The sequence below is a fragment of the Onychostoma macrolepis genome, chromosome 11, assembly GCF_012432095.1.
Source record: "Onychostoma macrolepis isolate SWU-2019 chromosome 11, ASM1243209v1, whole genome shotgun sequence".
Taxonomy (NCBI): Eukaryota; Metazoa; Chordata; class Actinopteri; order Cypriniformes; family Cyprinidae; genus Onychostoma; species Onychostoma macrolepis.
The window spans coordinates 19,572,974-19,594,771 of record NC_081165.1 but is presented as its reverse complement, the minus strand read 5'-3'; the positions used below and the strand labels follow the sequence as shown (position 1 = coordinate 19,594,771).

The window sequence follows — 21,798 nt, the reverse complement described above, 5'->3', positions numbered from 1 at the left end:
TTCTCCTAGACAGCAGTACGATTTAAGGGAAAACTATATAATTTTTTACATTTATTTAAATACATTTTTGTGTAGTTTTATTTGTATTTTTGGAATAGTTTTTATTATTTATATTTTATTTATTATTTTAAGAAAAATACCCCAATAATCATTATTGGGAATTCTAGAGCAACTGTAAAGCAGCAGTGAGATCAAATTGGCATTTATATTTTTGAATGATTTTTATATACATGTATAATATTTTATTATTTAAAATGATAATTAAGAAAAAAATACCCAACAATCTGTTTTGAAAGAGACGACATCTCTCACACTATGATCAGATTTAGTCAGAGAGTTTTTGTTTTGTTTTGTTTCCCCAAATATTTTTCATCAGATTCTTCTGAAACCTAATTGCTGCAACCATTCATTTATATATGCTCTTACTTTGACAAAATTTGTATTTCTCTTATCTTTTCCTAATTTCATGTCAATTTATTTATTTTTGTCTCTGTTAGTCTTTTATAAAGGACTACACTTTGTTCCTTACTTCCTGCCTTTTTCTACCCTCATCTCCGTCAGTATCTCCTGAGCTTCTCTCAGCATACAGTGGCAGTCTCAGTCTGTCTTCAGCTCTGGATCCGCCAAGCCTAGTAACATGATTCCCTCTGACCCTTCGTGCCACACTGGCCCCCCCACCACTCCGCCGCCATCCACCCACCCACACCCATGGACGGCCCACCGTTTGCTCTGTTTTTCTACGGGGGCGGCTGCGGGGGGACGTTGCAGGCGTCAACAATGGTTCTCTGTCAGCGATGATGGATCATTCCAGCATATGGTGCCCACCTGTCCGCGGAGGAGCCGACTTCACTGTTTAGATTTACAGGAGAGAGAGAAAAAGCGAGCGAGCGCCCTGCGTTCTGCCCTCTCCCTCATTCTCACTCCCACAAACACAGGCGGATTAGGGCTCCGATTCATCACCTCCCAGTCGTGTTTACTTAAGCAACCTGAGCGTAATGAATAGAAGCTGGGACATCCAGGAAAGAGGCGCGCAATCACCCCTGTTTGTGTGTTTTACCGCGTTGTTTTGGAACGTCCGTCCTAGAGCGGCTCAAAAATTTCATCGGCCGTATTATTATTGGACACGGGCACGTCTGCGCGCGCGGACGCGACTGTCACAACTTTGCGAGAACGAGAGCGAGTCGTACTACGTGCGTATGCCAAAACGAATTCTTCCCTGTTATTTTCCCATAATGGACCCTCACCCGAGGGCCCCCTCCTTTCCTCTCTCCTGCAAAAAGGAAAGGAACCCAGTTGTCAGCCATTTTTTCTGAAGCCCGTTAAAGAGGGGAGGGCGAGAGCCACGAGAAAAAAGGGAAAAAAAGGAGGGGGGAAGAAGAGGGAGCCCCCCTCCTGAATCTCCCTACACTCACCCCTCCGACCACCCTACACCCTCCGGCCTACCCCCCCCACGACCCTGCTGAATTAAAAAATGCTCTGTTATTAAAGGCGATGTCAGGAGTGTTGATTTACGGGGGGGGCCGATGACAAGTCAGAAGAACTCACACACTGTGCTGCTAAGGCCGCCAAGCTGGGCTCTGACCTCTTCACCCTCCCCTTCCCCTCTCTCTCTCTCGCGCGCTCTCACTCTGGCTTGTCCGACCGCCCGCCCTGCGCTGCAATAAAACCTGTCTAACTCAACAGCACAATGGAACTGTTGTTGGACCCGGCCATCCGCGGCCTCCCTCATATTTTCTTTAAAGGTGCAGCACTCACCAGCGAATGCCACAAGGCTTTGGGAGAGAGAGAGATATAAGATGAAAGTAGGTGAGCGAGAAGAAAGAAGCAACTCATGTTCCCGTTTGAAATCTGGATGTGTTTTTCACTCCCTGCTTAGATGTATGGATGGAAGTTATAAAGCATTTTTTCCCCCTGTTTGTACTCCAAATCTTTTTTTAACCTCCACTGTTCGTGAAAGCAATAAAATTGGCAAGTCAGACTCAATAGATTCTCCAGCCACAGAACGGAGCCTCTCCCCTGTTGCTCAGAGAGACTCGCCGCCCCAGACACTCTCATTCTGGGCCCGTTTAGTGCCGCCAGCCTCCGGTCCCGCTGCTGAGCTCAGTGCATCATGATTAAGACCAGCCATACTGACCACTTGTTCATCACTACGTATTGTGCCTTTCATCCCAAAGCAATAGTTCACCCCATTTTATTTTTATTTTTTTTGTCTCCCCAATTTCATTCCAAACTCAAATGATTGCTTTTTTCAGTGCAGCACAAAATAATAATATGAAAGTATTGTAAAATGGTCCATACATTCCAGGTCTTGTTAATATTTCAATTCCCTGTCTTTTCCTCACATACTGTATTATGTCTTTCCAAATTTTCAATATTTTTTTCAGTGCAGAACAAACACCAAAAAGTGATTTATAGTGGCAAAAAAAAAACTAAAAGTTTCTGAATGTGATTTATAATGGCATAAATATAAAAAAAAGTAAAATATGCACTTTATGTATTATATTCTGAATCTTCTAAAGCCGTTTGATAAATTACCATTGCTTTGTGTTACTTGTATGTTTTTTCTTTATTTTTGTCATTATAAAACACTTTTATGAAAGTAAGAAAAAAAGTCATATACTTTAATAGTGTTTTTTCGTTGTATGGAAAAGAGCTGCTTGGACATTCTGCTTGGGGTCTTGTTTTGTCTTTCACAAGAGAAGAATATAGGGTTACATGAGCGTGAGTAAATGATGATGAGCTATTCTTTTAATATAAGGAAAAGGTCCATGAAAGAAAGCATGAAGCAAATCAAAGGTGGTTTTAGCTTAATAATTAAGGCTGTACTGGAAACACAAATTTAGGGGTGGTCCTATTTAGGCGTGACCCAGTCACTGCCAAATTACTGATATCACAATCTTTCACTATTGCACCCCTGAGCAAGGCACTTAACCTCTGGTAGTTCCAGAAGGGGCTGTGCATTAAATTAGTGCACTGTAAATTGCTTTGGATTAAATGTGTGTACTAAACGGCTACCATTTAATCCAAATAATTGTGGCGTTTATGAAAATCAAAGAAGAGTTTAATAAAGTGGTAATCAGTGCGGTAGTTTTGTTCAATTGTTGATCATTGTTGCCAGACAACCATCTGGTCCAAGTTGTCTCTGGTTGAGTGTGTGTGTGTGCGTGTCTGTAAGAAGTAATTCACACCACATGCCATCAGTAGAGTGTATATTCTCAAAGCTAGTCGTAGCTGGGAGGTGCTGCCGGTCACTTTAGCTTATCCAGCCCTCCGCTGAGGTCATGTGTGCAGATGGAGGGGGGTTGGGGGTGTTCTTGCACAGCATGTGTGTGCGTTCACAAACGTATTTGTGTGTGTGTGTGTGTGTGTGCATGGCGCTCAATTGCGACCTCAGCAAAAGTAGCAAGTGCTCTTGATGCAGATGGTTTTCATCACACCGACCACGGCATGTTCTCTCTCTCTCTCATGTGCCGATTGTATTGGGGGCCTCTCGCCTTTTTTGGCCCCCTCTCTCTCTAAACCCCCCACCACCCCCTTTACAATAAAAAAGACAGAGGTGTATCTCTCTTAAATGGATTGGCACCATTTATTTAGAGGGTCCTGGACTGGGCTTTGTAATACACCCTCCCACACATTTAGCCAGTAAGTACTTCTGCAATTGATATAATGGCTGTTAGCACTAACAGTCTGTTACTGATATCAGATCAGTGCTAAGCGACCATGTTTTAAAGGGATAGTTCACCCAAAAATGTATATTCTGTCTTCATTTACTTAACTCATAAGATTTACTGTCTTCTTTAAAACTTGCTTATGAATATGCACACTGCTTTTCCCCTTCAACAATAGCAGAAAGTGACCAGGCATTGTCAAGCTACAAAAAATTGTGCATAGGTTTGACACCAAATACCACTAATTCTCACAATATTTGTACACTGACATTCATTATTTTTTTAATGCTTACCAAGTAAAACCAGTAATAGTGTGAATTATTATTATTATTATGTTTACTATTTTACTATATTTTGAAATGCAATTTTCAGTTAAAAACTATTCACACTTTTGTTTGTTCTTCACACAAAGCTGTTGCATGACTTGAAAAGACTTTGAATATACTTTAGATTAGTTATATGGACCACTTTTATGCTACATTTATGGTGATATATCCTAACCTGAGGATGAATCAATGATGACAAAGGTCATTTCTGGGTGAACTATCCCTTTAATGACTCTTTGTGTCATTTGTGTGACCCAAAATGTGACCCTTTAAGTGAATGTTAAACCATAGATTTGCCTTCAAAGTGGGTTTACAGCTGGGTGAACTGTTAAAGCTGGCTGAAAATGTCTAAAACTTGAATAGTTTTCAGTCTAGGACCTTTTTTTTGGTTAGCATGTGCATTAGAGTATGACTCTAAGGATTTATGTTGGGTGTCAGGTCTTTCTTCTTCTTTTTTTTTTTTTTTTAAGAGGGCTTTTCACCCCCCTCCATCTTTTCATAAATCAATATTTACTATGTAACCTTCCTCTCTCTCTTCAGGGCCAGGAAGCAAATGTGCATCCTGATGGTGCTCTTCAAAAAGCTGTTTGCCCACTGATTTACTGTTGCCTGGTGTTTTTGTTTTGAGAGACACATTTTGCCATTGGACCAAAGATCCTTTGCGGATGCAATCAAAAAAATACCACCTTTTGTCTGTTCGTACTGTAGGGTACCAAACCACATAGCAGGCAGCGCAGTGGACAGATGATCTTAGAGAGTGTGAAAGAAAAGAAAAAAGGGTGCGGTAGAGTTACAGAATTGTATTTTCCCTCTCTGAGGAGAAAGCAAGGCCCCTTGCTGGCTCTGTACAGGAGGGGGCCCCACACACTCAGGTTGGCAAACAGGTGGGGCCCACCGTGCAGTGCTAAGTGTATCCCTCCTGTGATTTTGAGGAAATGTAAGCAGACTGTAAAGGTGTGTGTGTGTGGTTCTCACCGCTGTGTTGTCTCTGTTTCTCGTGTCCACAGGCCCTCCAGGCAGCACGCCAGTTCATCCTCCAGCAGGCCACAGGACTCAATTCCCCCAGCAGCAACGAGGTCAAACAGAGCCCTGTGCAGGTACGAGTGCCACACACTCACATAACCACATGTATGGATTTACGAGCATATAAATATAGGCTCATATCATTAACAAACAGATGCAAGCGTATTAATAAATAAATCATGTTTTTGCCCTTTTCTTTTCTACTCGTTTTGCTTTACCATTAGGCTTGGGCCGTATATATATATATATATATATAAAAAAGGTAATGGTGACACTTTAGAATAGGGAACACACATTCACTATTAATTCAGAGTCTCCCCTCAATAAACTTCAAATTTTCTGGTTATTAACAGTTAGTATGGTAGTTGTTAAGCCTAGGATTAATTTAAGGGATTTCAAATAGAATAAGGCATCAATATGTGCTTTATAAGTACTAAGCAGACAATATGCTATTAATATGCATGCTAATAAGCAGCTAGATAATAGTGAGAATATGTCCGTAAAATGAAGTGGTACCAATACAATGTATGTATGCTGGTGTTGTCGAATCAAGCAACATCATGAAAGGGATAATTCTAATGCATCTTTATGTGAATTAAAAATTATTATAGAATTATTAGACTAGTTTTACAATCGATGTTCCTTTTTTATTCTTTGTTTAGAAAGTTGTAATAGTTTTTCTGATAAGCTTTTATTATTCATTTACATTGGTGCATACAAATGAAAATGAAAAGTAATTTGAAAATATTTTGTTAATTTATGGACATTAAATGAAGTGAAATATAATTAAATTATATAACAAAAAAAGATTCAGCTATATCACCCAGCCCTATTTGTCATCATGTCTTACTCTCTCAGATCTGCAGTTCTCATTCTGGTTGTCTCCCATCCCCCCTATCTGTACTGTACTGTATAGGGTTGAGTTGTGAATGTGGCTCTTTGTAGTGAAGAGCTGAACAATGGCACATCTTGAACTTCATTTCTCATTAGGCAGAAGGTTAGCTTAAATACACCTTCCTGTTGCATCTGGAACACACACACAGAGGAATCTTAAGAATAGAGTAGTGTTGAGGGCGCATGCTCATGGTGTATTACTGCCGCTCCAAAAGTTTAGGATCAGCAAGATTTTTAATGTTTTTTTAAGGGAGTCTCTTCTGCTCATCAAGGCTGTATTTATTCAATCAAAAATACAGAAAAAAACTGTAATATTGTGAAATCTTATTGCAATTTATAATATTGGTTTCCTATTTTAATATACTTAAATCTAATTTATTTCTGTGATGCAGCGCTGAATTTTCAGCTTCATTACTCCAGTCTTCAGTGTCCTTCAGAAATCATTCTAATATGCTGATTTGTTATGAGTGTTGAAACTCTTGTGCTGTGCGATATTATTGTTTTTTTGGAACCTGCTATACTTTTTCTTTGATTCTTTGATGAATACAAAGTTAAAAAGAACAGCATTTGTTCAAAATAGAAATCTTTTCTAACAAAGTCTTTACTATGACTTTTATTCATTTGACACAAAAGAAAGAAAAAATTAGACCCCAAACTTTTGAATAGCATTGTATATTGTAACACAAAATTTATTTTTTAAATAAATGCTGTTCTTTTTATTAATCAAAGTATCCTGAAAAAAATAGCACAGGTCCCCCCAAAAATATGAAGCAGCACAACGGTTTCCAACATTGATTATAAATCAGCATATAAGAATGATTTCTGAAGCATCATGTGACACTGAAGACGGGAGTAATGATGCTGAAAATTCAGCGCTGCATCACAGGAATAAATTATATTTTAAAGTACATTAAAATAGAAAACTGTTATTTTAAATTGCAATAATATTTTGCAAAATAACATTTTTTTTTCTGTATATACTGTATACACACACACACACACACACACACACACACACACACACACACACACACCAAGGTAAAGCATAACTAACCTGCATGCAAAATGCACGTTGTATTACACACGCACACATATATGTATACATGCATATATATACACACACATGCATATATATATACACACACATGCATATATATATACACACGCATGCATATATATATACACACACACATGCATATATATACACACACACATGCATATATATGCACACACATGCATATATATGCAAATGCAATGTGCATTTTGAATGCAGGTTAGTTGTGCTTTATCTTGGTGTTTCTTGCTGTCTGTAAGATATGCAGTCCTCAAGCCTGCCACTTTGAATTGGGCCAGTGGTAGTAACTGCCTGCTTTAGCACACTCGTCAAATGTGACAAGACGCACTCACATGTTTGCACCAGAATAAAGCTTTGCTATCAGAGTCATGAAACATGCTTCCTCCCGTATAAACAGTTGTGAGACTAACACAGACTGGCATATAGGTACAGATTAGGGTGCGCTTTTTATTTAGCCTGATAGAGATGGAGGAGAGAGGAAGACGAACAAGGCAAGCCCTAATAAGGAGCAGGAAAAGGGGTGGATGCAGTCAAAACAAGCACGGAGGTGAAAAGTAGAGAGGGCAAGTGAATGAACGTGATAAAGGGGTGTATGAGAGCCGCCCAGAGTTTTTCAAATCATCAATAATCCAGGAGGAATGCTAGCTGACAGTTTAAATGACCGTGTTGAGAGGTTTTCCCTTCAGGGTAATTAACATTATCAAGGAACAGCAGGTTACCTCGTTAGTGGCGCACTCATTTAATTAACAAACCACACTAATTAGATTGAACCCTGGGTTGAAGTTTGCTTCGGTGTGCTCATTGAGCTAAAGAAAAGTCAAGAAGAGGAAAATCAAGGGAACATTTTTATCAGAGTTCCTTTTTTCCACAAGTAGTTTTGTTGTCGATGGACCTTTTGATGATTGATGTGTTTTATTGAACAGGTTTTGCTCCTTTCCTGTTTAAATTGTGGTGTTTGCTAAAGCAAGCTTCACTTTGACCGTTGCTTATACTTAGGGGATAGCTCACTTAAAAGGATAATTTACACAAAAATGTACTTACTTTCCTCTGTGGAACCCAAAGAAGATTAAAAAAAAAGTAAATAAAATATAATATAAAAGTTTTTTAAATATAATATAGAAGTCACTAGACTTTCTTCAGAATATCATCTCTTGTGTTCCACAGATGAAAGAAAGTCATACAGGTTTGAAAGCAACGTTGTTTTCATTTTTGGATTATCTTTCCCTTTAAGTATTAACTTCGGTATGTAACTCTTCCCGTATTCTTTAGGCTACAGACATGAATGATATCTCAAAACATGCAGTTTGTTTAGGAGACTTGTGGTATTAGTTTCATTTCACTTTTTTGAAGAGAAGACTGAAAAGGGCTCTAAACATATCTAGGGATCAGAAGTGTCTTTTGGTGAAGTTTTACTCAAGAGCTGATCACGTTTTCTTTCTAAACGTAGTTACAGAGCTAATAGACTACTGTGTTCTCAGGCTGGATGTTATAAAGCAGTGTTCTCACACACACCATGATTTGATGTGTACTGATGAGCTCTATAGTCTGATTCACTGACCTCTGTCGACCCATGACCCTCAGCAGAGCCGCAGGTGAGGCTTTTTGTTTGGGCTTCTAGGGAGAAGTCTTTCCCATCTCAGCACAAGGCCACCCTGAATACTGATAAAGGTGAGCCCTGAGATTCTGCTTTGTAGTGTCACTTCCTCATCCACTGCTCCAGGGCATCAACCCTCAACCCCGACCCTTCCCTACCACACTCTCTGTACATTCCTGCTGTAGAGTTTAAGGAACTGCAAACCGGCCCTTGTTTGTCTCACTGCGGAATATTTCCATTACTCTTGACTCTGAAACAAGAAAAATGTCTGGGGTGTAGATTTACGAGTCATGTCGGAGGACTGGATTTTTTTTTTTTGTAGTGACGCGTCATGCCACTTATACTTAAATTACGAAAAGGCCTTCAGCTGTCCGACAACTAGCCATCAAGTGACTCTTACTGTTATATCACCTCTCTTTTAACTCTCAGGGTCTTATTTCAAATGTTTTGGTTTTTAAATAATTTCTAAAAGGCCTCAGGTTCAGCAGGGTGTCTGAAACTGTTGTCCAATAGCAGGGAAAGCAGGGCACGGAAGTCAATGAACTGAGCCTGACAGAAAATGGCTGCCAGTCGGGTTAACTCCTTGCAAGGTCTTTTTGAAGATGTGAATGCAGTGTGATGAACAAAAAAATCTTTTGGTGCCTGATAATTAATTTTTCCTCTTCATCCCTGACAAAGAGGGCAGAAGTTACAGGTTTTTGTCTGAATCTTCCAGAACCTTGGCTGAGACCAACAGGTTCTTCTCTAAAATTAATTATTTGGCTGTCTCTCGTTCTCGCTTAAAGTTTTTTTTGGGACAGTCAAGGCTGAAGAATTATAGATTGCCACTCTTCTGTAGATATATACAGTATGTAAAAAAAATAAATAAAATAAATATATATATATATATATATATATATATATATATATATATATATATATATATACATACATACATACATACATACATACATACATACATACATACACCGCACATATATATATATATTTTTTTTCAATATAAAAGAATTTGAAATAATATAAATTAAAATGATTGTTTTATTTATTTTAATACATATAATATTTAGTTTTATCTATTTTAATACATTGTAAAATGCAATTTGTTCTTGTGATGGCAAGGCACTCAAGAAACATTTCCTATTTTTCCAATGGTGAAAACGGTTGTCCTGCTTAATATTTTAGTGGAAACAGCGCTGTTTTTTTCCTGATTCTTCAATGAAAAGAGAGTTCAAAAGACAAGATTTATTTGAAATCTTTTGCAGCATTTTGTAAATGTCTTTACTGTCTCTGTTGATTTAATTTAATGCATTCTTGCTGAATAAAAGTATTAATTTCTTTTCTTTTTTTAATTACATACCCCAATCTTTTGGTTATTTTCATTCAGTTTGTTTATTTATTCATTTATTTTATTTTTAATTAGCAGCATAATAAAATCCACACTTTTTAAAGGCTCCATTACACTGTAGGACTATTTTTATCTGTGTGTATAAGGTGATGAAAAGGATATATCATTTATCATCATGGCTATATAGACCCATTTTACATGCACACACGTGGCTCCAGTCCCATCTCTGTTGGTAATTGAAAAGAAAAAGTGTCCTCTTTTCATGTATTATTGAGGACCTCGTTTAATTAAAAAAAAAAATGAAAAGACTCATTAGAGACATGCTAATTAGTTTCCTTCTCTTGAGCGTTGATAGAGAGGCTGCGTTGCCAGGGTAGCACTGGGTGATGGGAGCACCGCATCCAAGATGGTCCTATGGAGAGATGAGTGATGCCAGCTGGATCCTCCACCTCTGTGTGGTCAAGAACCTCGGGCTCATTTTTACAGCATGCACTTTGAAAGCCCTTCGACCCTAATGAAAATTTACCTCTTGTGTTTGTTCTTCATCATAGTAAAACACAATGCAGCGCTTATCATGCAAATAGCCACTTAAGAGCAGGTTTTGATAAGAATTCTTTGGCGTTTTTTTGGAAACCGACATGTATATAGACATCTCAAATCAATGGGGAAAAAGACCATCTGTACTGGATGGAGCCCTTTTTGTTGAACTTTTGTTTTTGAAAACTCTCTGTTTTGTCCATTTAAGTGGAAATGCTTAGTTGGCACTTTTTTTCCCTTTTCAAAGAGGCTGTTTTGAAGAGAGAGAGGGTTAGAGAGGGTGACCCAGAATGCGAGAGGCCTGACAGATTGAAGACGGCGAGAGAGCGAGAGAGCGAGAGGAGAAACACCCAGGGCCGCGGTGGCCGTTTCAGAGTTTGGGTTTGAGCAGTGGAGTGTAAAAGTCCATTTTTTGATCTGAAACATGAGTGAAAAGTGTAATGAACGCGGTCGATAATGGGCTTTTATATTTCCGCACCCCAGTCATCTCTTCTGTTGTGTTCCACTGGAAATTTGTTGTCATTTTTATTCTGGGGCAGTGAGGCGTTAGATAGAGCCACAGATGTGTGTGTGCGAGGGACGTCCGCAAAAACCGAGGGACTAATGGAAGAGGGATATGGAAGACGGAGTGGTGGGGGGATTTTCCACTTGAACTTGCCCGACTTGGGGCACTCTCGCAACGGCGGATTTTCATTTGTCCGAATGCTGTCCGAACGCTGTCAGAGAAAGCGGTCCCCAGACGCCAGCTCTGAACTGGGTGAAAATAAGCGAGTGACAGCCCAGAATTCTCTGCTTCTCTGGAGTCGCTCAGCCCTGCAGCCCCCGGTGGCTGGCTTTTATTACACACCGCACACATAGCGACAAGCCATCGCAAACAAAACCGCCCACACCACCACCATGTACTGTATAAGAAGCGCGATATGATAAATACCTGTGGGAGGTAATGGGGCTAACTTGGGGGGGATGAGCAGCGATGGGGGTTTTAGACAAATTAGCTTGTGAAAAGGTGGCTGTGTGCTCCAGGACCCCTCTATATAGCCTGGAAGACATCATCACAGAGCCACCTGGTAACAGCGCCTGCAGCCTTTCAGCGGGCCTGTTATTAAAATGACAGGCCTCTTTAGAGTCGCGTCCCGCTCAATAGTGACCCTTCACTCTCCACATGCAGGCTAATATCTTCCAGGCTTTTTGAAGGTGGTGGTGTGACTGTTTCAAAGCTCTCCCACCCGTCCCCCCTCATGCTAACCCCACCTAGCTTCCCTTATCGCTTCCACCTGAGAAATGTGACCTCTTGGCCCCTCCTGTCAGGATTAAGAGAAGAGAATTATTCTGGTGGAACAGTGGAGGCATTTTGTTCTGCTTTTCATGTGTTGATAAACACATTCTGCTTTAGCTTGATGGGGGAAGGGTAAATATATCGTTAGAAGAGTTAGCATGTAGCAGTTTAGCACCATTGCAAAGTGCATGTGATATGGTGGAGATGAAAGGTGATCATAAGGGTTAGTAAGGAGAGAGAGGCAACAGTTTAGATGTGTAACTGCTAATGGGGTTTGCTACCGCCATGCTATCAAACACTGCTACCAGTTTGCAACATTACAAGTAGTAAGGGATAATGTATATTTGGACATTATAATAAAATAAACCCTGACAGGGTTATGCTGCGGGGTCTGACGGTGTTATTTTGACGTAGAGGCATTGTTTTTTAATATTATAATTATATTTTTAGTTTATTTAGATCATTTTTGTATTTTTATATATTGTTCTGTTTTATATAAATGTTCTTATATAAAATTAATAATATAAAAATCTAAAACAAAAATATTATTATATTTATTATACTGTATATACTGACATTATATCAACTTATAATTATGTAACATGCATTTTTAGTTTATCTATATCATTTTTGTATTTATGTATATATTTAAATGATCTTATATAAAATGAATTTCCTAAAAATCTAAATACAAAATATGATTATATTTATTATATTATATATTGACATTATATTAACTATATACACATTTAAAATATGAAAAATATAACATTCAGAAACATGTATTTTTGTAAAATGTATATAAAATGTTTGTTGTTTTGAAATTTTACTTAAATGTAAGTAATATTCAGTTATCTTAAATATAAAATATAAATGTATGAAGTTATTATAAAATATTAAATTAAAAAAAGTTATTATTAAATTATTAAAATAATACAAATATTAACAACTATAGGTATATAATATATAAACATGTAATTATATCCAAACATCAAGTCTTCTCCTTGCAGTGTTGTTCCTACAGAAATCTTTGCATTTCAGATTTTAAACGGTTCCTTGAGCCTTTTTCTTGTGGTACAATCTTAGTAACTCCCTCCTCATATCTGGTATCCCCGTCCCTCCCGTTTTTGTTTGGGTAGACCCTTCCTCCATCCCTTCTCTCTCTGTTTGTCGGACCCCTCCAAGCCTCCACAACCCCAAAATTAACCTCCATCCTCCCTCTCCCTCTCGCCTCACGGCCCTGCACTTGGTATTGGTTTGCGAGGCGATTAATGGCGCTGTTGTGTAAATGAGATGTGACGGCTTGTTTACCGGCTTGAGCCCGCGGGCAGTAGACTCACGAGCGCACCCGTGAATAAACTGATCATAATGGCCATCAGCACAGACTGCAGGTACCCGAGTGCAGGAGGAGAGAGAATTAGAGAGTGTGAGTTGTGGGTTGCGGTTAGGCAGTCTACCAGTCCTCCATCGCTGAGGTGAGTAATTCTTTTTGACGGGGGTAAACAGCGCTAGAATGTTGTCCCACGTGTGCATGGATGCCCGCGTGTGATGTCTCCTCTAGTCGTCTCCTTGTCATTTTTTTCAATTATCCCTCCCACTCCAGGGTCCCCGCGGTCTGCCGGTGAGCTTGAAGACGGATTGTTGAGATTGACTGACTGTGGTGTTTATATATTCATTATAACTTTATAAGCCTCCATCTTTCTCCATTACACATGTGCGCACACAGTAAATGTTCATATTTGCCATGTTGTATAGCGCCGCCTATTGTCAGACCCCCATCTTTTTTTCAGAATCATGCTTTTATGTAATACATATACTATATGACTCATGTTTTGTGATTTATCACATATATTAAAATAGGGATGCATGATATATTGGTTATCAGCTTATAAATGTTCTTATAGAAAGGTTGTATTGGATATTTAGTGCATTCTGATTTCCCTTTTTTTTTTGTAACGTTTGCGTCATCCAACATTCATTTTAAATTAATCTTTAAAAACACTAATAATTAAGAGATTATCGCAAATTTAATGTCTATTTTTTTTATACCATGCATTATAATGTTATGATGTCTAAATTCGCTTGTAGCATTTAAAAGTTTGTTTTAGTTTTGTTTTATACAATTAAATTAAATGTCTTTTTTTTCCATTGGATACAATTTTAATATTGATGCATCATACAGAATTTGGTGACATTTGGGCTCAAGACATGTCCAAAACTGTTTGTCGTTTTCTTTTGTGGAGCATGTAACAGATCTAGGATGTCCAAGATGCTCTTTCCCATACAATTGCGTTTTAAGGAACTGTGCCTTTAAAGATTGTGTGTCACTAAGACTTTACAAGTTAATCATCCACTCGTTTCTGGCTCACCACAGAGGAACAATTGTTTTACTTAGTTGTTATATGACACCCCGTCTTGGCTTTCTAGAAGAACTAAACTCTTCCTGCGTGTTAACCAGGATTTTAGATTTGGATGACCAGAACTGTGCACTCTTTACATAGTCGAAGTGATTCTTTGGCCACCTTTCCACATGAGCGTTGCTCTGTCGTAATTCATACTCCCAAGTCTGAGCCGAGTTCCCTTGCAGTCTTTAAAGCGCTAGACCTTTGTGCTCTTCTCTAAATTCTTCAACTTTAAGGGCCGTTTATCAGATTTTCCCCCTTTATATGGACGAGTATATTATTCCTCTCCAGCTATAAAAAGCCTTTCAAGAACTCAGCCAGTCCCAATTACGGCTTTATGGAGCTGATTTGCCACGTCTGTCCAAAGTTTAGTAACATGTTTTTATATGCTTTCACTTGAGGCTCTTTTGCCCACTTTTTCTGCCGCTCCTGTCTGTGTGTGCGTCTGTATGCACCATGGCACTACATGTGATAATTACCCTGTAATATGGAATGGCAAAGAATCCTCTAGAGAATGGAGATGCATTCATCATCATCCATTTATTTAAATACCATAATTTAGTGTACGGCTCATTACTGGGAGGTTGACCTTTCCCAAAATGAAGATCTCCTCTATACCTTTGTACTCGCTGCCTTTTTTTTTAAACATCCTGAAAATGCTAATAGGGATAAATAAAAAAAAAAAAGGAGGTGATGAAGCAAAAGGGTGTAGCCTACTCTATCTATCTATCTATCTATCTATCTATCTATCTATCTATCTATCTATCTATCTATCTATCTATCTATCTATCTATCTATCTATCTATCTATCTATCTATCTATCTATCTATCTATCTATCTTTATGCTAATTACATATATAAATGCCATTTTATGCATGTGTATGTATGTGTATATATATGTGTGTGTGTGTATGTATGTGTGTATGTGTGTGTGTGTATATATGTGTATATATATATATATGTGTATATATATGTGTATATATATGTGTGTGTATATATATATATATATATATATATATATATATAAAATAAAATAAAATAAAATAAAATAAAATATTTTGCCATTGGAAAACTATAATGTTCTAATGTTGTTTTACTACTTCATTTTAAATCAGAGATGCTATTAAAACATTCCCAAATGGTGGGAAGGAGGAAACTTAATGGGCAAATAAAAAGTGCATTTAAATTATTGCTATGTTTATGATGTCTAATTAAATATTGTCAGACGAATCATTCCTAATATATCATCAATATTCAATATATCACCCTTCCATCCATCATGCTTTTCCAATCTTAAGCATCTTTTTCAAAAATTCTTTCTTTTAGTTTACTCCAAGAGCAACAAGCATGAATTACCTGGCAAGATGTGCTGCAACTCACAAATCTATTTTTAAACGACAAATAATTTGAGTGGCCACTTCATTAGAGCAGAAACGGTTACAACTTATCGTGGAATGCATTGAGACGTTCCATATATCCACACTAATGGAATCAGATTGAATCCAGGAGCACAGGTGAAACAGCTCGGGGGAGAAAAAAAAAATGCTTTTAAGTGCGGATGGTTTTAGTTTAATGAAAGTGACTCATTTGGCAGACTGACAGTATATTGTGCTGAGGAGGATTTGGTATTAAAACACTCTCACTTGTTCCGGTTCAGACCCCGCATAAACCACACAATGTCGGGCTCTGGCCACGGGTCTGTCTGTACGGTCACGAGAGATTCACATCATCGTCCTTGTGTCTGTGTTTTAAAGAGCGAAGGGTGGTTGATAAGACTGATTGTAATTTATCAAGCTCATAAAAAAAGGAAAAGTCAGATTAAGGCTCATTGGAATGCATTCTCTGTCCTTACTACTTCCTTTATGACCCTCTGGGACGCATCGCTCTTCTTGCAGCTCGGCTTCCCTCTTCGCTCTCTCTCTCTCTCTCCCTCATTTCCCATCTCTTCTCTTTGTTAATCAGTTAAACTCGCTCTTCAAATAGCCCCTCTAATTACTGCTCCACTCCCTGCGAACGGCCATCTCCCCCGCTGCTCTCTCTCTCTCTGTATTGAAGCTGACCCCTGTCAGTAGTGGGTAGCTCTACGTGGTGCATGCGGACAGCGCTGGTGAATCTTAATGGTGGTGTGAGGCACCAGAGGTGCCACTGAAGCTGGCTTATTAGCAGACAGTCTCAGAAGCTTGTGGCGATGGTTTTAGGGGATTGTCATCAAATGCACACTATATATTATGCACTCTCTCACAGACAGTTGTGTTCAGACGCCATGCCACTTACAAACTTAAAGCTGCGGGTGAGTGTGAAAAGAGGTTTTGCTTGTATAGATGGGCTCCTTTTACCGTATTGTGTGTTTTACCCCCTACCTGATCAAAGGTGGATGAGGAAGTAAAAATGGCCACAAGAGTCACCCTCTGCAGATGACCCTTGACCTGTGTGCCACTGATTGGTGAAGGCTTGAAGGTTGACCTGCTATATTATAGCATAAGCCCTGTTATTTTATGCTTTTATTGCAAAACAAGCTGTATATTAGCCTTCCTGTTCATATCAGTGGCAATTCCTCAGCCAGAGTAGGACCCTCTAAGGATGAGATCTCCATGCCAGCTTTGAGCCATTTACCTGAACTATAAATGCATTTAATTCATTACATACAAGAAAGAAAAAAAAAAAATGTGTATATATATATATATATATATACATATATATATGTATATGTATACACAATTCAATTGTGAATTAAATTTTTTTTTTCTAGCTTCTGCACATTTTTATAAATGTTTTATCATATTTTAAGTTTATTTATATTTGTAAGTTATTACATTAAGTTATTTTTAAAATATACTTTATATGAAATACAATGCCTTTTTTTTTCCAGTTTACTCTCATTTGGTACATAAATAATGCATCTATATATTTCAAAGCCTTGTCTATTTATGGCAGCTCCACTATAGGCCAAGCGCTCTTCCTATGGTCAGAATGTGATCTCTAGCCCTTTATTGGCAACACATCGCAACAAAACTCTCTTGTTATTCACTCTCACCACATGCAGAAAGAAAGCTTTTTGTCTCTGTTTTTAAAATATAGTAAATGAGTGTTCAGTCCTGATAATTCACAGCAAGGTGCTCGCCGCTGTGCTTCTGCTCATCGAACAAAATATCTCCCTCGCCTTTCTTTCCCGTTGCATGTTAATTTAAAGAGAGAAAGCGAAAAAAAACATTGAAGGAAAAAATTAAATGCATTTAATAAATGCCTGACTTCAAATGGTTGGGGTTTCGGGCTCCTCTATTACTGGGTCTATTCAGCGGCAAATGAACGGGGGGAATCATTTATGGGCGAGAGACAAAGCCGAATGAAAATATAATTCCGCATTGTGCTGCGCTTTTGTTAGCGGCCGTCAAGTCCCTAATGGCGCGCTTTTGTTTTCCTGCACTGCTCTGAAACCGTAGTGTCGAATTGCACGCTCCGCTCACGGTGTGTAATGGCCCGCCTTTGTGATATTAGATTATAGGGGCAATTAATGGCGTCAAACCTTAACAACTCAGCATTCAGGCGGCTCGTCAATCCCACTGTCGCGCCGCAATAGAAGGTGTTATAACTCTGGTAATTATTACGCCTGCAACTTGAAAATGTCAATGAACGTGTGTATAAAATAGAATGTATGGGTTGTCACCGCGGGAGAATGGGATGCAGAGGAGCAATTAATTACAGGTTTTCATTTCGCTCTTTCCCAGTGACAAGCAACCGCGCGTGGCAAATTGGCGTGACGCCAAGCGCCCGCCATGCCGAGCCCCCTCTTTTGCCCTATCTCACGTTTTGTCTCCCCCGTTGCGCACACAAACAACACACACACACACACACACACACACTCACAATACGGCACATCCCGCCCTCCCTGGCCGGCCGGCCTGCTGCGGGCTCTCGCCTCGGATAGCACCCTGGCTTTGTTTCAGATGTCTCTTCCTCCCTGGATGCACATACTCGCTTTCAAAGCTGTAATTGTAGGGCCCTTGATGTTTTAACCCTTGATATAAGTCATCAAACGCGGGTACCTGACTTTTGGCAGTGGGCCGAAATGCTCTAATGCTCGCCCTCAATGGCATCAGATGCATGATCTCATCGGCTGAAATGTGTCCGTGCTTGTTAGCTTTAGCTGTAAGCGCTAGTCTAACATAGCCTCACCTGAGTCACGCCTATAATTAATCAAGGTGAGTGGCACGCCAGCCCATAAAATGCGTCTGTCTTGTGGCGCATAAGTCATAGAGGCTAAAAGAGTGCATAATTTTGCCTCTTTGTCTCTGTCATGGATTCTGGGAAGAGTTCCCCCCTCTTCATAGTGAAGGATATGGATGGCTCGTTTGATTGTGATAGGGACGTTTACAATAAAGTATCGTACAGTCGCCGATAACCGCTTGCGAGCACCAGCTTTCATCCCTCCTGCTGGCGGGAAAAAGAGCCAGTGTTCGTATTTACCGCCAATCTTGTTTACAAAGTCAAATCAGCCCTTTACAGATTTAATTTGCGTCTGACAGCTCTCTCTCTCTTCGTCTTTCCTCTCCTTATCTTGCCCCCCTTCCTCCGCCCCTCCTCACGAGCCCTCGAGCTCCGAATAGATAAACTGCTGAAAATATGAGCGCTCAGGCGCTACATGAAAACAAATGAATGCAAATATCAGATCGGACTGGCAGTGGACTGGGAAGCCGTCACGGCGATGCCTGTCTTTTTGATTCCCTTTGAGTGGAAAATGTAGATAAATGTACGTATTATGCGGGATTGTAGTTTGCGCTCGTATGTCAGCTTCAAGCCAGCCGTTGCCTGTAAATAGCTTTATTTTTATTGAGCAGTTGCAGGGAGATGATCAGTTCTGGCCCTTGAGCAGTAAATAGGAAAATAAATGGAACGCCACAGAGCGGCTGTGTGTGTGTGTGTCTCAGTGGAAGATCGCTTGTTGCATTCGAGGAAGCAGCCGCAAATTGTACTGGTGGAAATTGCTGGCCCGTTAAAAAGCTGCCCATAAGTTCACAGAGTGGCCGGTCCTACTGCATTTAAAGGATGTAATGGTACTGGCGGCCTGCCTTCAGGCTTTTTCAAACCATCTCTCTTTTACACACACACACACACACAGACAGTAAGGACAACCATGACCAATGTGAGTTTCTGTTGATGGACTGCCACTAGCCATACTGGGCCAGCACTGCATTTGTTGATCATATTTGCATGTGTTTTATGCCTTTGAAATTTACTTAAACAAATTGGTTTTGTGTGATGTTTTGAACATTTTTGTTATGAATTTGATGAATTCATCTGATTTAAATCAAGTTTGATTTTTTTTTTTTTTTTTTTTTTTAACTAACAGTTAAAATAAATAGTCTTGGAAGCATCAAACAAATCAGTACTTTTTTTTGCAACACATGCTGTCATTTTTCAACAAAGGTGTTTGTGTGAATTCATAACTTCTGAATTCAAATTGAAATATTTTTATTTTGTATTGTTTTGTTTTGATTTCTTTTTTCTTTTTTGTTAACATTATGGTTAAAAAAAGAATTCCACATGAAAAAACAGGCAACTGTGAGAAATATAAGAATTAAAGTTGCAATTAAAAAGTTGTCAAAAAAGGACTCTTTGAATTTTTGCTCTTCCACTGAAAACATCATGCTAAATGAAAAATATAAATATGAATATGAAACATTTTGCTAAAAATAATATAGGGTTTTGTGCAGTGGGGCCTTTGAAAATGTTGGTAGGGCAAGTGAACATCTGAACTAATGGCCCTGACTGGGCTTGCAGAGAGAAAACCTTATTATTGAGCCTGGCTCTCTTTCCATTTCTCTCCTTTTCTGCATATTTGTCAAAAGATAAGAATCACGCCTTCCATCTTTACGCCTCGTTCTTGTCTAGCAAATTGCGCTCTCAATTCCAGACTGTTGCAAGTTGTTTCCTGCCGATAGCTATCTTATCAGACTGTTTGTTATTTTTGCCAAAGATGTGATTCTCTAGATAACGAATCATAATATTATGTTTATTGAAGTACTTTCAGGCTGATAAAGACTACATACTCAAGGGAAGATTTGATCAACACGCTTTCTCGCTCTCTTTTGGAAAAACTGCCAGGGTTTTACAATGCAAGCAGTGTGGAGCTCTATTGTGTCAACAGAGCTGATGTTATGTGTACTCTCTTTGGCATGACAGGATAAAGAGTTAATTAAAGTGAAGTACAACATTCCTTTATGATGCTAGAGAAACAGAAATGGCTTTGTATCATGTTCAAGTGAAGGATAAACGCTTATCTCTCTGTAACGGTGTCATTTAATACAGTGATTTTGTTTTTGGGCCCAAATTGTGCATCTTAACAGTCGATAAGCCTGTTTATTTTATCACATGCATGTTAATAATTTGCATTTAGCTTCGTTTTGCTGAACAGACCTATGGCACATTTTAGTGTCACGACCCACCAGTTGAGTGCAGACCCATTGTAATGGAGTGTGATAATCAAATACAAGCACAACCATGCATGTGGTCACTTATTGGTCTGTCTGCTCTTATTAGGTGCCGGTGTCCATGGCGATGATGACCCCACAGATGATAACTCCTCAGCAGATGCAGCAGATCCTCTCTCCACCTCAGCTCCAAGCTTTACTCCAACAGCAACAAGCCCTTATGCTGCAACAGGTAACACACACACCGACACTCACGGGCGCCTCGCAAGTCACCACACACAGAACTTAAAACAATATTTGTGAATGTCTGGGCTGCTCAGACATGACAGGCCCACACAAACCACACAAAAGGTACATTTTTCCAAGCCAATTGGTACACGTCTTATTGGCTAATCAAAATATTACTGAACGCTATTCACTACATCATGCTCTTTAAAACCTGTGCTGTGGGTTTGTGTTTTAGACCATATGCCATCAGTTTCCAGCAAAAGTGTGTGTATGATATGATATCTTTCATTTTGCATGATATTGGACATTATTTGGTTAATTTTAATTCATTAATTATTTGAGGCTAACCATATTTATTTATTTATTTGGAGTCCAGAAAACTATGAAAGCCTGTTTCTGCAGGTAATTACTCTTACTCTGGCTGAATATATTTCATCACAAATACAGTAAAACATATTCTACAATATTATTATAATTTCAAAAACTGTAACTTTTCATTTTCATATATTTAAAAATTCAATATATTCCTGTGATGATAAAGCTGTTTTTTCACCAGCCATTACTCCAATGTCATATGATCCTTCAGAAATCATCCTAATTTGCTGATTTGGTGCTTAAGAACATGTTTTAATTTTTTTATCATATTAACCTATTTTTAAGTAAAGTGAACGAATTTTGAGGAAACTAATACATTTTTTTTTTTTCAGGATTCTTTGATGAATAGATGGTTCAAACCCAGCTTTTTTATATATATATATATATAATTTTGTGTAACAAAGTTATTACTTGTTTTGCTGTCACTTTTGATAAAAAAAAAAACTTACCTTGAATGGTAATGTATAAATTCCCATTTATGAGAAATAATTGACACCATGAAGAAAAGTGTCACAACTACCTTTTTATTTATTTAATTTTATACTGAGTCAGAAATTGGCTTCCATGCAAAACTTAACGTTAATTGAAAAATATTAAGTTGGCGCCAACTAAACAAACAAGAATTCA

General features: G+C 38.7%; 1 protein-coding gene across 14 annotated transcripts in view; it reads left to right on the top strand.

Moving 5' to 3' along the window:
• Positions 1 to 21,798, top strand: part of foxp4 (forkhead box P4) — a 294,987-nt gene that overhangs the window by 226,761 nt on the left and 46,428 nt on the right. For all 14 annotated transcript variants that reach the window (XM_058790704.1, XM_058790698.1, XM_058790701.1 and 11 more), the window contains 2 exons: positions 5,002 to 5,091; positions 20,678 to 20,800. In XM_058790704.1, coding sequence (XP_058646687.1) covers positions 5,002 to 5,091; positions 20,678 to 20,800 — 213 coding nt within the window. The remainder of the gene's footprint in view (positions 1 to 5,001; positions 5,092 to 20,677; positions 20,801 to 21,798) is intronic.